Below are 17310 nucleotides of genomic sequence, written 5' to 3' on the forward strand. Positions count from 1 at the left end.
AAAAATTCAAAAGGATTCAATCATCCCTGGATGTAAGATCACTGCTAATAGTTGGCAGGGTAAAGGACTCATACAGTTTCAAAACATAAACTTGGAGATTACCTATTTAGGATACAAGAGGAAAAGGTACCCTTAACGGGAAAGATGTGACTTCCTTAACCAAGTAACTCAACACCACCAAAAACAGGATCAATAAAGCATTACGTCTTGTCTCTTACTATTCTATACTAGAAAGAACCCATCAGTCATCAAAAATGCTTACTTTGGGCTGGGGTTGTGGCTCAGTGGTAGAGCGCTTGCCTAGCCCATGTGAGGCACCAGGTTTGATTCTCAGCACCGCATATAAATAAATGAATAAAATAAAGGTCCATCAACAACTAAAAAATACATATAAAAATTTTTTTAGAAAAATACTTATTTTGAATCTATGAACAATCAGACAAATTCAAATTGGGAGAAACAGTCTGCAAAGGAACTGGACTCTTCAAAAACATCAAGGCCAAGGAGAAAAAAAACAAGCAAGCAAAAAAGGCAGGGAATTATTCTATATTAAGCTGTGTAGCCCATGTGTGATGGCCCATGCCTATAATCTCAGCAAACTGGAAGCCTAAGGCAGGAGAATCACAAGTTCCACACCAGCCTGGGAAAACTCAGCAAGACCCTATCTCAAAATAAAATGGAAAAAAAAATGGGGCTGGGGAGATAGCTCAGTCGGTAAAGTGCTTGCCTTGCAAGCACAAGGCCATGGAATCAATTCCCAGCACCACAAAAAAAGAAGAAAAAAAAAAAAGAAAAGAAAGAAAAAATGGAAGGAAAAAAAAAAAAAAAAAAAGCCCAGAGATCTAGTAAGTAGTAGAAAGCTTGCCTAGCATGCACCAGGACCTGGTTTTGATCCCCAGTACTGAAAGAAAAAGAAAAAAAAAAAGCAAAAAAGTTTTCTAAGGCATGACAATTAAATGAAATACAGTATCTTTCACTGGATCACAGACTGTAAACCAAAAACTTACTATGGCCATGACTGAAAGATTAAATACGAATTACATATATATTAGTTAACAGTATCTTATCAACTTTATTAAGTTTCTTTTTTATATAGTTTCACTATGTTGCTCAAGCTGGTCTTAAACTCCTGGGTTCAAGTGATCCTCCCACCTCAGCCTCCCAAGTAACTGAGAGAAAAAAGACATTGCACCTAAGTTACAGTTCTTTTTTTAAAAAAAAATTTTTTTAGTTGCTGATAGACCTTTATTTATTTATATGTGGTGCTGAGAATCCAACCCGGTGCCTCACACATGCTAGGCAAGTGTTCTACCACAGAGTTACAAGGCAAGCTCCTAAGTTACAGTTCTTAATTGTAATAATAATGGAACTGTCATTATGCAGGAGCTTGTCCTTGCTCTTAGGAGATACATTTAAGACTCAGGTTAAATGCCACATGACATTCACCCTCAAATTATTCAGGATGGGGAATGTGTTTGGTAGAGACAAAATAAATCTATCAAAATGTGTTAGTGTTCACTGAAACATTCTTTCACCTTTTCTGCAGATTTAAATTTCTTCAAGATAAAAACTAGGGAAAAAATATCATTCAAAATTCTCTTTTTCTTAATTTTGAAATTTGTGATAAAAAACTTTTTAATGCCAGGTGAGGTGGTACACACCTGTAATCCCATCTCAGGAGGCTGAGGCAGGAGGATCGAGAGTTCAAAGGCAGCCTCAGCAACTGAGTGAGGCACTTGTCAACTTGGCAAGACCCTGTCTCTAAATGAAATATTAAAAAAGGGCTGGGGATGATGCTTAGGGGTTAAGCACCACTGGGTTCAAATCCCTAGAACCCCGCCACAAAAAACCTTTTTAATGAAAAGTAAACAGTTTAACTTACAGCTAAGAGCTGTCGTATAAGCATATCTGAGGCCTTCTCGGAAATGTTGCCAACAAAAACCGTAGTAGTGGGACCACAGTTTTCATCGTTTTCTTTTGCCTTTAAACCTGGATGATCCTTTCTTGCTCCCAAATGCTTTCCAACCATGGACACAGTGGGTACTAAGACCTACAATGAAGAGGACAATAAAATTTGATCTGGCAATAAATTAAATTTCCTATCACATTTAATGTAACATTATGCTAAAAACAAAATTGGTATATGTACACAGCATATCATTAAAGCTTCTCTTTAATCTGAAGCTCTTAAAGCAAATGGCATGCTTCATTAATGCAAATTTATTCAAAACAAGCTTTCACGATTGTTTTCAAAGTACTTGAAAAAGAAGTCATTTTAAGACATTTTTTAAACATTAATGACATCATAAATCGTTTGATTATAAAACATATCCAGAAATATTTTCACATCTCATATTCTTAGTACCCATATAAAAGCAAATTCCAATTATCCCTGCTAATCCTCTAACAGAATATTCAAAAATCCATAGTACTCTTCCAGACTTATATTTTACCCTTTGTTATAAGTTATATTCCAAGATTGCTTTCCCTTTATAACTTTCAACTTCCTGGAGGAAGGAACTGTTCTTTGTACTTAAATCAGTCACAGACCCTCAGTAAGTACTGAACAAACTATGGCAAGCTAAGGGAGTTCCTCCAAACCCCAATTCCATCTTCTCCTATCCTGAAATACATGGGGAAGAGTACACATCACTTGGAGACTTCCTAAAACAGTCCAACTACGGGTGTCCATTAAAAGAAAAGCTGGACTCCCCAAGGGCTGAGAATCAAATATTCTATCGTCTGCCTCAGAACAGATTTTCAATTGTTGATGTATTTCCTTCCTCGCCCTTTGATATGAGTAATATTCTCCTCCCTTTTCAAACCCAAAGATAAAAAACAAAACACAGTTGAAAGTAATGAGATCTACTCTCCCTCACAGAATTCCAAATGAAGTCTGTTACACCAATTAACTCAAAGAAAAATTCTATCTAAATAAAAGTTAAGAGTGTTATTTATTCATGTGCTACAGTACATCAGTATTCTTTAATTAAAATGTTTCAAAGGTTTGATTAATATGGAGAATTAAGTAGACTTAAGAATGAACATTTCAGCAGAAGAAAGGCTTATAAAACTTGAAGATATATTAGAGAAAAAGATAAAAAATAGAGTGAAAAGAACCACATACTAGAGGTGGGAGAAAAAGAGTAAAAAGTTACTTTACACAAATTACATTTTAACGCATAAATTTTTATGGGCCCATTTACATTCCTTTTAAGGTCACATCATTCTCCCATCTCCCAGAACCAAGATGAGATGAAGGAGTGATCCAAGAGCCACTATACTAAATCTATAAGAGCAAGTATGTGAAAAGTCTAAAAAGAAAGAGAGGTTGTCATAAAATTGATTTAGGGATTGTTTTAGAACAACTATATACATATGCATAGATAAGTGAAAATAAACCTTATTCAAATAAGTGGAAGAATATTCATGGGCACTCTCATTATTTACCACTTCTAACTATATCAAGTTTCTTAGCTTTAAAAGCACCTAGAAGGACTATCATAACTCTAATTCCTCCTTTAAATTACACTTACAGTTGGAGCAGGAGCCATAATGCTCATTGGTACAGGAATCATTGGGGTTCCTAAAAAAGAAAAAAAAAAAAAAAATCACAATGGGTCTCAAGAACTTTTTGTGTGTGTGTGTGTGTGGTGCTGGGGATTGAACCCAGGGCTTTGGGGCTTGTAAGGCAAGCACTCTACCCACTGAGCTATATCCCCAGCCCAAGAATACTATTTTATATGACTATGTTCTATGTCAACTACATGCCATACAAGTAAATTATCCTCATTCATAGTTAATATAAATAGAAATATAGGATAAAGGAAATGAAACATTAATGAATAATGTCTTATTTTCATAAGTAATGTGGTATCAGTTTGGTCTCTATGAACTTATAACAAAAAAACTATTCAAATCTGGGCACAGTAGCACAAGCCTGTATTCCCAGCTACTCAGGAGGCTGAGGCAAGAGAATCCACAAGTTTCAGGACAGCTTCAGCAACTTAGCTAGACCCTGTTTCACAATTTAAAAGGGGGGGTGGGGGGTAATATGGCTCAATGGTTAGGTACCCTGGGTTAATTCCTAGTACCAAAAAACCAAGGGTTAGGGAACTTGGCTTATAGTTCAATTCCTAGTACTATTAAAAAAAAAAAAAAAAAAAAACAGTAAAAAACTATTCTGAAACCAAAATGGCCATATCCCATCTCTTTTACTTTTAAGGAGTATAAAATTCTGGACAATTATTTCATTTTCATGTGTTTCAGTGGTTTTCAAAAGAAGCAGCCTTCACAAATAGATTCACAGTTATGGGTGAACAATGGTACCAATGATATATAAAAACTATATTAAATCATGAAACTTAAAAAAGGGCCACTGAGTTTAAATCAACAACCTTTCAGGGTATATTAGAAGCCCAATCTGATAAGACACAGTGGGACAAAATTATGTTTTTACAGATTTAAGACTTCGATTTAAAAAACTCTTCTAAGTCTTTGATTCAATTGGAAAAGAAATGGTACCAATGATTTCCAAGAATTAAAAAAAAAAAATTAAATCAATGTTATACTTAAGAAGTAAAAACACAGAAGAGAAATAATTTTTCTATGTGTGATTCTGAACCCAGTGCCTTGCACATGCTAGGCAAGTGTTCCATCACTGAACCCCAGTCCAAATTTTTTAAGACACGAAACTGTAGGACAAGTGCAGCAGTCCATGCCTGTAATTCCAGTGGTTCAGGAGGCTGAGAAAAGAGGTTCAGAAATTCAAGGCCAGCCTCAGCAACTTAGCAAGATTCTGTCTCAAAATAAAAAATAAAAAGAACTGGTGATGTAGTTCAGTGGTAAAGCCTCCTAGGTTCAATCCCTAGTACCAAAAAAATAAATAAAATAAAATAAAATAATAAAATTCTATAACATGATGATTACCATTAATATATTACAGTCTTGAAAATTGCTAATACATTGTCGTCAAAAAAAAAGTATATGAAGCACTGTATGTTACAATTAGCTCAATTTAGTCATTCTACAGTGCCTACAATTTCAAAACGTGCACAATAATTATATACAATTTCATTCAATAAATAAAAACAAATCCTTTGAGAGTTACAAAAACAATATACCAAATAAGAGATTAACCTGGGGGCTGAGGTTGTGGCTCAGTGGTAGAGTGCCTGCCTCGCATGTGTGAGGCACTGGGTTCAATCCTCAGCACCACATATAAATGAAGAAAATAAAGGTTCGTTGACAACAAAAAAATATAAAAATAAATAAATACATAAAAGTCCATCAATGACTAAAAAAAAATTATTTTTTAAAGAAAAAAAGAAATTAATATGGAAACCCAAGAACCTTATTTCTAGATCTTTTCTAGAAAATGAATATCATCCAAAAAATGAGATCAATAATTTCAGCTGCTATCAAAAAGAAAACTAACCTCTAAGATAGGCATGTTCTGTTCTAAATAACTCACTGTAAAGGTTTAAGAGCTGTCAATGGGCTGTCTACAAATTTATGCATATCTGTTTTCAACTACATTGTTTGCTAAGCAGTAGTTGCTATATGGGGAGTCCTTGTGTTCCTCCTTATTCACAGAACTAAGGAAGAAATCAGATCATTTGAGAACTAAGAAAAAGCTTGCAAGGAGATCAAAATTAATCAAAGATTTGACTACTGTTGTAATATAAATTTTAAAATGCTTCTGAATAACCTAGCACAGTGCATGCCTGTAACCCCCATGACTCAGTAAGCTGAGGTTAAGAGGAGCGCAAATTTGAAGCCAGCCTGGGCAACTTGGTCAGACCCTGTATCAAAACAAAAGATTAAAAAAGGGCCAGAAGTAGAGGCACACATGACTCATGAGGATGAGAGAGGAGGATCACGTGTTCAAAGCCAGCCTCAGCAATTTAGTAAGGCCCAAAGCAACTCAACAAGACCCTATCTCTAAATTAAATATAAAAAAGGGATGGGGATATGGCTCAGTGGTAAAGTGCCCCTGGGTTCAATCCCCAGTACCAAAAAACACAAAAACAACCTGTAATTAACCAGTTGGTATCTAAATTTTACACTTTAACTTTCCAAAAAAAAAAAAAAAAAGCTCCTCTATTTACCAACTATATGACCCCTCTCCCACAGGTAAACTTTCTATTAAACAAAACATTCAAAAAGATCTTGAAATTTTCCTTTTTATAATTACTCAAAGTTTACTAATGTTTACCAGTCCAACTTACTAATCCCTGAAATTTACTTTTTTCTTCTTCTTTTTGGTGCTGGGGTTACAACTAGGGGCCTGTGCATGCTCTTAATACTGTGATTAGAATTTCTGCAATTAGGGGTTGGGGATATAGCTCAGTTGGTAGAGTGCTTGCCTTGCAAGCACAAGGCCCTGGATTCAAATCCCCAGAGTCGCAAAAAAAAAAAAAAAAAAGACTTTCTGCAATTAGAATTCACAATGAATAAGGTATTCCTGCTCTTTGTAACAATCATGCATGCTAAAGCAAAAATAAGCAAAGTACATTTCAGAATTCACCTTGAAAAAGGCACTGCTGCTCTTTATGAAGATCATGCATGCTAAAGCAAAAATAAAGTGCACAAAATGTGAATAGCATATTACCACTTGAGTTTTTTAAAAAGGAAATGGGGCAGGGCTGGGGATATAGCTCAGTTGGTAGAGTGCTTGCCTTGCAAGCACAAGGCCCTGGGTTCAATCCTCAGTACCGAAAAAAAAAAAAAAAAAAAAGGAAATGGGGAAGGAGTAAACACAAGCAAACAGTAGGAAATGCATAGCATATCTCTGGAGAGATAACTAGAATACTGACAAGACTGATTTGGGAGAAGGAATTGAAAAAGTGTGGGGAAAAACTTTTTCCTGTAGGCATATGTAACTTTTTAAAAGACAAATAACAGCTGCTTTCCAAACTTATTTTCTCATCTTAAAATTCATGACCACTGGAGCTGGGGCTGTAGCTCAGTGGCACAGCACTTGCCTAGCATGTATGAGGCACTGGGTTTGATCCTCAACAGAACCACATAAACAAATAAAATAGAAGTATTCAGTACATCTACAAAAAAAAAATTTTTTTTAAACCCATGATCACCATATATTATTATCTCAAAGTTCAACTATCTGCACTAAGAGTTATTAACTATACTCATAAGCCAAACAAGAAAATTAGGCATTTAGGGTATTGTGTTTCTGAATTATTATAGTAGTTTTTACATTGTTTCATTACTTACCTTCTCCCACACCGTCCAGTGCTAGGGAACAAACCCAGGGCCTCAAGCATGCCAGGGAAGCTCTACCACTGAGTCACATCCCCAGTCCATTATCTACCTTTTTTTTTTTCCATGACTTACCTTTTAAGTACTCATGCTGCACATAGAATGCAGGTAGTACCTGAGCTACAACTAAATTCTGATTTATCAGTCAAGTAAATTATGCTTTGTTTAACAAAAATGATAATGTAGACTACTATAAATGGAATCAGAAAGTAATAGAATTACCCCTCGGAATAAATGCCCACGTTAGTTTAACACCAACCAAGCTGGCAATAATATTGAAGATCTAAGGCAGACATGAAGAACTAATTACCTGAAGTACTGCTGCCCATAAACCAAAGGAACTCTCTTTTCCTTAAGTCAAATAATGTTATCTAATTCAGGATAATAGTTCTCAAATGTGGGTTCTGTCTACTTAAAGGTATACCTAGAATTAGCTGCCAACTTGTTAAAGATTCCAGAGCCCCAATTTCTGAGGATCTGATTCAGGGATTTGTAGTAGGGCTTGAACATTGTTTTAACTCCACAGATCTTTGAAGAAAGGAAGCTGTTTATATATACACTGTCAAGTGAAAAAAAGCAAAGAGCAAACTAGTGAATACAGCATGCTACTATGCATTTGTGCTTAAAAACAAACCAAACTCAGACTGAGAGATAAAATATGTGCTTATATTTGCTTATAATCTACATGTTTAAGTACCTGCAAAAATTAAGATTAATAACCCTGCTTTGTTTCCCCATTTCAGTAAGGGAATAGTAACAGCACTTATGTGAGTATGTGAAGGAAATATTTCACTATGTAACTCTATTTTTTGATTTCTGAACAATGTGAATATATATATGTATATACGTAAAAGTATTATATATACTTTGTGTGTGTGTGTGTATATATATATATTTCTGAGCCATGCAAATGTTTTATGTGTGCACGTTATATATATATGTCTATATACACACACACATACATTGGTACCAGGTATTGAACCCAGAGATGTTTAATCACTGAGCCCCATCTCTTGCCCTTTTTTATTTTTTTATTTTGAAACAGGGTTTCACAGAGTTGCATAGGGCCTCACTAAGTTGCTGAGGCTGGCTTTGAACTTGTGATCCTCCTGCCTCAGCCTCACAGGGATTACAAGTGTGTGCCACTGTGCCCAGTTCTATATATTTTAAATATACAAATTTTTAAAGGAATTTCCAGTCACATATCAAATCTAGTGCCACAGGAAAATGAAAAATCCATTTTCAGAATGCTAACAGATAACTTCACTGTTAACATAGTGACATATATATCATTTTCCTACGGTTATTATCACAATGACAAAAGCATAGGTTTAAAAAACGAAGTATCAACAAACTTACCTGGAGGTACAGGTGGAGGAAAGCCAGGAAACTGTGGGGGTGGGATACCCGGTGGGAGTGCTGGGATTCCCATGGGAGGGCGATTCAAATGAGGGGGAAAAGACATTCTTACTGCAGCAGTCTAAAGAAAAAAATCATGACAAATCATTTTACTTGAAAACTTTATAATTGAATCTGCCTAGTTTTGTTGGCCTTCATTTTTAGAGTATCTGCAAAATTCTAAAGTTTTCTTACCCAAAGGAGTTGGCAAAGACCCTCTTTTCTCTGTCTGTCCATTGAGAATTTTTAAAACTTAGATCTTTTCTAAAATAAGTTCCCAAAATGTACACGATCTAAGTTCAGGATAGACTCCTACAATCATGTGGGAATACATATAAAGGAAGAAAAAAATTTTGAGGTTCAGTTAATATCCAAAACTTAAATACCAAACATCAATGAATCTTTTAAAACCAAACTTAGAATCCAGGAGGATATCTAATAGTGTTTTATAAAGTGCTTTGATACTTTCTTTTTCTTTCTTTTTTTTTTTTTTAATATCTATCAGCACCCTGAAAACTAAATTTACAAGGTTACACAGTATGTCATTCAATGTTGTCCAGTTCCTCAAGGACAAAGTGTCAGTAAATTACAAACCTGGCGGTGGGGGTGGGGTAATACACACAAACTCCTAATATCAGCTCACACAGTAACCACTCAAATGTGAAGAGAATGTATAACTTGTGATAATGAGAAAGTCATCATTTTTCTTAAATTTAAAAGCAACCAATTAAATATTTTTTTAACCACTCTTGAATCAGATAAAAACATTTAATTTTTTAATAATGTAAAAGCACATTAAACTGGTTAGTCTGTCATGTTAAAGGAAACTGTCTGCCCCCCCTCTTCCAATGTGGTACTGAGGACTGAACTCTTGGGCGCTTTACCACAGAGCTACATCCCCAGTCCTCCTCATGCCTCAGTCTCCCAAGCTGCTGGGATGACAGGTGCCCAACTATCCTCTATTTAAATGAATGGAAGTATTTAAGCTCTTCCTTCCTTGAAAAGTTTTTATTTTCATCAACATATTTAAGCATCCAGATCTGTTGGGAAAAAATGTTGCTAAGATGTCCTATGAGAGTTCTATATATCAACTTCTGAAAGCAGCCAAGGGGCTGGGGGGGATAGCTCAGTGGTAGAGTGCTTCGCCTATCATGCTCAAGGTTCTAGGTTAGATTCCCAGCATGGAGGTGAGGGAGCTCAAATAAGCAAGTCTGTGCCACATCAGTGATTCCACTAAAGTCAGTGATTTGATAAACAGGAGGTATTTCTATTAGACACAAGGGAAAATTTCCTCACTCTATAACTGAAGTCCAGAGCTGTTTTAAACTTTTAAAATGTCTCTCCTGTGTTTTGTAATTGTTTACTCACCCTTTGAGAGAGAGAAGATAAAAAGTATAACTCTTCCACTTTCTCTCTCCCTAATCCCAACAGTGACACTGGCATATATCATGGTTTTCTAAATATCTTTACAAAGTAATACACAATAATTTGTGATTTTCTACAGTGCAATCATATTATTACCTGCACTTTCCCCTACTTTCATTGACATCTCTTCATATCCACTTATAAAGTTCTATTTCAGTTTTTATAATGCAGTAATTGTTATTAATACAGATAAACAATAATTATCCAACCAAGATTAATGGCTCTCCTTTTTATCTCTTTCAAATAATGCTGAAGATTCTTAGACATATAACCCTACACATCTGTACAAATAATTCCATAATACAGATTACTACTGAATGTATCTAAACTTTACGTCTAATTCAGTCTCCAAAACTACATACAAATTTTATGCCCTTTTCTCGTATCTTCACCATTGCTGGAATAAATAGATTTTTAAATTCTAACTATCTAATAGGTTAAAAGAATACTTGTATTTCATTAATGAGGTTCAGTATCTTTTTATCTGTTTATTAGGCATTTCTTTAAAATAAAAGTATTTCCTTCATGCACACAAACAATAGTCTATACAATCTAAACTTCGATTTCAGAAAACAATATACTTAAAATATTTAGAAAGTTTTGTAAGTAAAGGAATTCCTAGGATGATTCATATACTTATCAAATAAGGTACTAGAAATGCTTTAAATTTTAGGTAGGTATCAGGATGCATTAAAGGAAAAACACAAAGACTGTTAAGACTATAAATGTACTGAGTTTCTTTATAATTTTTTGTAACACTTTCTGCCCCCAAACTAAAACAAATATTCTATACAGAAGGGTGGGGGGGGTTGTCTTCTTTTAAAACAGAGAAGGCTACTGTCCTACTTACAGAAGCTCTTGTATTATCATTATAATATTCTATCTCAGCACTTTCTTAGGAGGGCAGTTGGTATAGTACCTGTTGAATAAATAAATTGATTAATGAATGAATCAGTAAACAAAGTCTGAGGGCCTCAATAGACATTTATTAAGCAATTACTATGGGCCAGGTACTATGCTAGCAATGGCCCAGTGCTAGCCTCACAATGATTAAAGCTGGACCTTGATTCGGTTTTTAGAACCACTTTTCACCTCCCCCAGTAATAGATATTTTATTAATAAAACTATATTCTTGGAGTTTATGCCATATTTAAAATTTTTAATGTTTATGCTAGTATACCCATTGCATTCATTTCTAAGTTTTTGTTTTTGTGGTGGGGAGGGGTACTCAGGATTGAACTCAAGGAGGCTCTTTACCACTGAGCTGAAGCCCCAGCCCTTTATTTATTTTAGTTTGAAACATGAAAAATAGCACACTAATGGTTAATTATTATATTTCATTTTTCCTTGAAAAATCAGAAAATATTTCCTGTGATCTCTGAAAAATAGTTTAAACATTAAAATGTATCAACTACATAATTCAACACTAAATTTTGTTTCATGGTATAATAAAATTTTATAATCATAGACAAACCTTATCAGCTCTTACAGACAATAAATAAAACATAACCATAATTACTCAAGCTACAGGTTTATTGAATGTTGGAAGGTATTTTGTAGAAAAATATAGCTGGGAAAAGAGCTGGGAGTGATTTATTTCAAATCCAGTTATATACCTCACAAAGAAGGTGAAGATTTGAACAAAGAATTGAAAAAGGGCAAGGCAGGAAGTCCTATTCCTATCTGGGGGAAGCATCTTCCAAGCAAAGGAAACAGCAAACAAATGCCTGAAGTAGGCAGGGTTGTTCGAAGGAGACAGCAAGGTATCTTGGAGTAGATGAAGAAAGTCACCGGTAAATACTATTAGTTGGGGAGGGGGTTCAGAGAGTGTAGGGCTTTGTAGTACATTGTAAAGGTTTGACTGTTACTTTGAATGAGATGGAAAACATCTGAAAGACTTTTAACTTGACTGACATTTTAACAGTATCAATGGCCACTGTATTAAGGAAGACTGGAAGGGAACAGAATGGAAGCATGAGACTCTTGCAATAATCCACACAAGATGGCAGTTTGAAACACAAGGTAGTGGAAAAAGTGGTTATCAAATTGTTGGATTCTGGATATACTGAAGATCACCAACAGGATTTGCTGAGGAACTGGATGTGGAGTTCAAGAAAGAGAAATAGAGTTAATTTCTAGCACTAAAATTATTTAGATAGCATTTGAAAAAATACTGTGCTTAATTTGCAGAAGATCCAAAACATTTTTACCTACTAAGTAAGAAACCAAAACCAAACATCTACCTACAATAGAAGTTGTTCCTATCTTTATCTAGCATATCGGTGGTCACACAGGCATATATACACATAAAAATTCACTGAAATGAAAATGGATGTATTTTATTGTAGTTTTGTCAATAGATTTAGTCCAAAAGAGAAAAAAAAAAAAATCCAAGTAAGATTTATCTACATTACATTAACATGCATGCATTCTGCTTTCACTTTTTTTCTCTTTCAAATCATTCTTTAGTTTTTTACTCTCCTGAGACTACTACAGGCATACAAAATATTGTGAAATATTGCTTATAAGCATCCCTTCATTTCAGATTTAGTCAGACATAAATAAAATTAGTTCACCAAGGACAGACATAAATTAGCTCCATCAGGGCAGTATGTGTCAAATTTCTGAAATGGTAAGAATGAACCCATAGATCTCCCCTCAGCAAACACTAACATACAATTCATTCATTCATTCAATAAAACAGTTTCAATTTTATGCCAAGTTCTTCTCCAGGTATTATTTGTATTTGTTCTTGAAAGAGTAAAATTTAAATCACTATATAAAGTTGAATAGCTAGTCCAGTGGCTCTACAGTGACTGAAGTGTCTACTAGTGTAACATGCACTGTTTCCTACCCTGCTTATAGCCTTCAAGATACACTGGAAACTGTCATAACTGCCTGCCTCAACCCAAGTACAACATGCCCTTAAAATGCATTACTTCATTACTGAATTTCCACGAACTGGAGTCTACAGGAATTATTACTTGAAAAAGTGTTCAAAGTCCAAAGAAGAATGGGAAATACTTGACAGAAAAATTTCTTTTACAGAAAAGCTTTTCCGAGGTATGAAAATACTCGAGAGAGAGGCTAGGGGGTATATAGTTCAGGGGCAGAACACCATGTGTTCAATCCCAGCACTGCAGAAAAGACTTCTGACTCTTAAAAAAGGAACTGATTTTTTTCCTGAGACTTCCACTTTGTTATTTTACCATTTTCAATTATTAAAACGCAACACTATATATACAGAAACATTAGTGGTTACTACAAACTGGGATGGGACAGGGGGTGGGGAGGGCCTGTAATTCAAGTGACTCAGGAGGCTGAGGCCATAGGATTGTAAGTTCCAGGTCAGCCTCAGCAATTTACTGAGTCCCTAAGCAACTTAGTAAGAATCTGTCTCAAAATTTAAAAGGGGGTGAGGGCGGGGGGCCTGGGGATGTAGCTCAGTGGTAAATGCTGCTAGGTTCAATTCACAGTAATACTTCCCCCAACTCCAGCCCCCCTCCTCCATACCCCAAGCAGGAAGAAAAAAAAAATTGGGAGAAACAGTGATTTACAAATAGGAAGGAGGGATCTTTTAGGGAATGGTTGCTCAACTCTGTATGATTACTAAAAATAAAAAACCACCCCATTTACATGTTGAATATACCTTCATAAAGCTGCTATTTAAAAAAAAATATCAGGACCAGACAAAATCTAAGACCTGAAAATTATGTAATATTGTATCAATGTTAGTGCCTTGATTTTGATCATTAGTGTCATTAAATAACAGAAACTATGTCCTAGTTTCCTTTTTGGTACTAAGAGAAAAAAGTGCTAGCCTTGGTTTTTGTTTTTTGGTTTTTTCTTTCTTTCTTTAGTGACAGGGTCTCACTAAGTTGCTCAGGGCTGGTCTTGAATTTGCATTTTTCCTGCCTCTTTTTCCTAGTAGCTAGTATTACAGGTGTGCAACTCTGCAACTTGCCTATTTCCTAGTTTTAAAAGAAATAACACTTCAGTATTATGTTAAGTGGCATCACCTCGGAAACTTACTCTCCCAAACATTTCAGAAGGAAATTATGGAGACAGAGGAAAAGAATAAAGTTGATTGGTAAAATATTAACATTTGAGGAATGTGGGTGACAGCTGAGAATTCTTCATACCAGTCTTGCAACATTTTTGTAAATTTTAAATTGTGTCAAAACTAAAATTAAAAAAGGAATATCAATAATTCTGCGTAGTGTTCTTCCTCTTATTTTCTTAAAGTTTAAAAACTTTTAAATGGTAGAGAAGCTAAGCCTAGCACAGTGGTACATTGCTATACTCTGAAGTCTGAAGTAAGAGGATCATAAATTTGAGGACAGCACAGACAACTTAGCAAGGCCCTGTCTCAAAATTAAAAATTAAGCCAGGCACTGTGATGCACCCCCGTTAATACCAGTGGCTGTGGAGGATTAGGCAGGAGGATCACAAGTTCCAAGCCAGTCCCAGCAAAAGTGAGGTGCTAAGCAACTCAGTGAGACCCTGTCTCTAAATAAAATACAAAATAGGGCTGGGCATGTGGCTCGGTGGTCAAGTGTCCCTGGGTTCAAACCCCAGTACCAAAGATATTAAAAATTAAAAGTTAAAAATTAAAATTTAAAGAGCTGGAGTTGTAGCTCAGTGGAAGAGCACTTGCCTAGTATGAATAAGGGAGAATAAAAGCTGCAGAAGAAGCTTTTAAAATCCTCTTGTATGAATAGCTATGGTAGTATTAGAAAAGACAATCAAGAGATTAAAAAAATACATAAAATGTTTTCTCAAGACTACTTTTAGTGACATTAATGATTTAATGATGTTAATGACAACTTTTGCTTTCAAAGCTATAATCAATACCATTTTTCTCCAAATTACAAAAATGAGAAAAGCACTTATCTGTGGCTAAAAAGGTAGCATAACTAGAGAAATACCCAAATTCCTATCAGGTCTGAAGTCATTATCCAATATTAACATGAAATAATTTTATTTTAAAAATGTATACTGAGCATCTCAACACAGTACAATAAAAAGACAAATCATAAAACTTTAAAAATTACTCAAAATCATTATTAACATATAGTGCCTATATGCATGAGTGAGACAGCAAGCATTTTTTTTCCCTATAAGTCATTTAATACTCTACCAGAAGGGGAGGGGGGGAACCTAGGAAAGGCATTAAAAAAAAAAACACCTTGTGACCATAAGAGAAAATCTAATAATGGTTATCTCAAATTATTTAATAAACATTTTTATACACTTTTATTTGTGAGTCTTCATTATCTTATTCCCAAATTATCAGATGTAAATTCATTAATTTGGGGGGAGGAGGTTACTGGGGATTGAATATAGGGGTGCTCTAACATTGTGCTACATACACTCCAGTTCTTTGTATTTCTTATTTCTTGTGACAATCTCTGGCTAAACTGCCAAGGCTGGCCTGGAACTTGCTATTCTCCTGCCTCAGTCTACTGAGTGGCTGGGATTACAGGTGTAAACTATGCTGCCTTGTTGCTGCTCTCTTTAGGGAAGCTAACTTGTCCAACTGAAGACAGTAAGTGGATGGAGACTCCAAGGCTCCCCACTGTCCTGAAATTACCAATTCAAAGACTCTACCCCCTTTCTAGCAATAACATACCAATAAGAAAGAAATTAACTTAAGGATTAGTTATGGCTTTGTTTATGAATCTATTCAGAGTACACTGAAAGAAAAGTGGATACTATTATAATATTCATTTTACAGATGAAGAAAACCAAGGCTGTAAAAAAAAATGAAATATTATAATAGTATACCAACTACTACTTGAATCACAAGAACTAATGATCAACTAAATGCCTTTGTAGGCCTCTGTTTTTGTAATAACCTTTAAAAAATTAAAGTTTCCACAGAAATAATCATGTTCATGCATTGGAAAACTCATGATCAATTGTTGATCCTTTACAATTTGATCTGTAAGCTCAACACAGCATCATTTGCATACAGAAATCTTCTACACTACTTTTAAATTCTTCTGTAAATCTAAAGTAATGTCAAAATAAAGATTTTTTAAATGATTAAAAAAATTATCCAAAGATGATACAAATCTTTAGACACTGCCGTCAACTACCTAATACACAGTACTTCCCAATAAAGCTGTCTGGTGCAAGAGAAGTCCATGTCTTCCCTCCTTTGGGTCTGCTTCACTCTGTACAGTATCAAAAACAGTACTTCCATGACAATCTAAATCCATATTACATAACATTAAAATAATCTTCACACTCCTACACCTATTCCAAAAACCATAGTTAAACAGCAATACTTAAGACCAAAGAAAGGTGAAAATAATATTTCAGTGCTGAGATGGGTAATCACTTAAAATGAATGGTGACAGATTACTGCATCCTTCAATGCGGAAAGAGGGCAGGACTGCAAAACCCGTCACAATCTTAAGCAAGCCGGGAAGGTGATTAAAAAAAAAAAAAAAAAAAAAAGTGGGCATTAGCTAAATTTAAGGGTGGCGGGCTCTAGATGGCCAAAGAGGAAGAGAAAGAAATCCGTTGGTGGCCAGCACCTCGCTAAAAAAGATGGGTGCAGACTGGCTTCAAGGCAGAACCTGGGGCCAGTGTGTCCTAGGCCCGGAACAATCTACCGGGGTGCTCTGCAAGCTCCATAAAGAAAGGGACCTCAGGGAAATGCCCCCCCATGGGCATACCGATCATTTTGTGACTAACGCGCAGCCGAGATGGGGCCGAAGCGATTCACTCCGTGGCAGAACGTGGAAGGGAAAGGGAAATTGGGGCGACAATGCGAAGAGGAACGCTCAGGCGGTGAGGCCGGCCTCCACGGGCTCCTGGGCCCACTGGTTTTCGAGGCCTTAGAGAAGCGGAGAAACCTAAGCCTCGTGCCCGTCCCCTCCCCCACCCCAGTCCTCACCCCTACCCCACCCCAACCCAGCCCTTTCGCAGCCACCCTGGCTTTTCCTCTTCCTCCAGCTGAGGTACCCGGTCCTCCGGTTTCCACAGGCGTTCAGAGGCGTAAACTCACCCGCCGCTGAGAAAACGGTACTGTCTTCGCGGCCTTCTGGGCTCCACGTTACGAGTGGGCTCCACCGGTTCGAGGTTTCTGCGCGCCGCTCGCCCGGGAGACTAATTCCAAAGCGCCTACTCGCACAGGCCGCAAACACAGCCGCGATGCGCGGGGAGCTTCTGGAGGTCTTCCTCTTGCCCGGCGTG

The 17310-nt window shown here is 36.0% G+C and overlaps 1 protein-coding gene across 2 annotated transcripts in view; it reads right to left on the reverse strand.

Moving 5' to 3' along the window:
* RBM25 (RNA binding motif protein 25) overlaps positions 1 to 17310 on the reverse strand; it is a 57241-nt gene extending 39931 nt beyond the window's left edge. The window contains exons 1-5 of one of the 2 annotated variants that reach the window (XM_079129752.1): positions 17123 to 17310; positions 8875 to 8991; positions 8641 to 8761; positions 3537 to 3586; positions 1883 to 2050 (exon numbers count right to left, since the gene is read on the reverse strand). In XM_079129752.1, the coding sequence (XP_078985878.1) occupies positions 1883 to 2050; positions 3537 to 3586; positions 8641 to 8761; positions 8875 to 8916 (381 nt within the window). In that variant the 5' untranslated portion in view covers positions 8917 to 8991; positions 17123 to 17310. The remainder of the gene's footprint in view (positions 1 to 1882; positions 2051 to 3536; positions 3587 to 8640; positions 8762 to 8874; positions 8992 to 17122) is intronic. The other variant, XM_079129753.1, reaches the window with a different exon arrangement.

The sequence above is a fragment of the Sciurus vulgaris genome (assembly GCF_902686455.1).
Source record: "Sciurus vulgaris genome assembly, chromosome: 2".
Classification (NCBI taxonomy): Eukaryota; Metazoa; Chordata; class Mammalia; order Rodentia; family Sciuridae; genus Sciurus; species Sciurus vulgaris.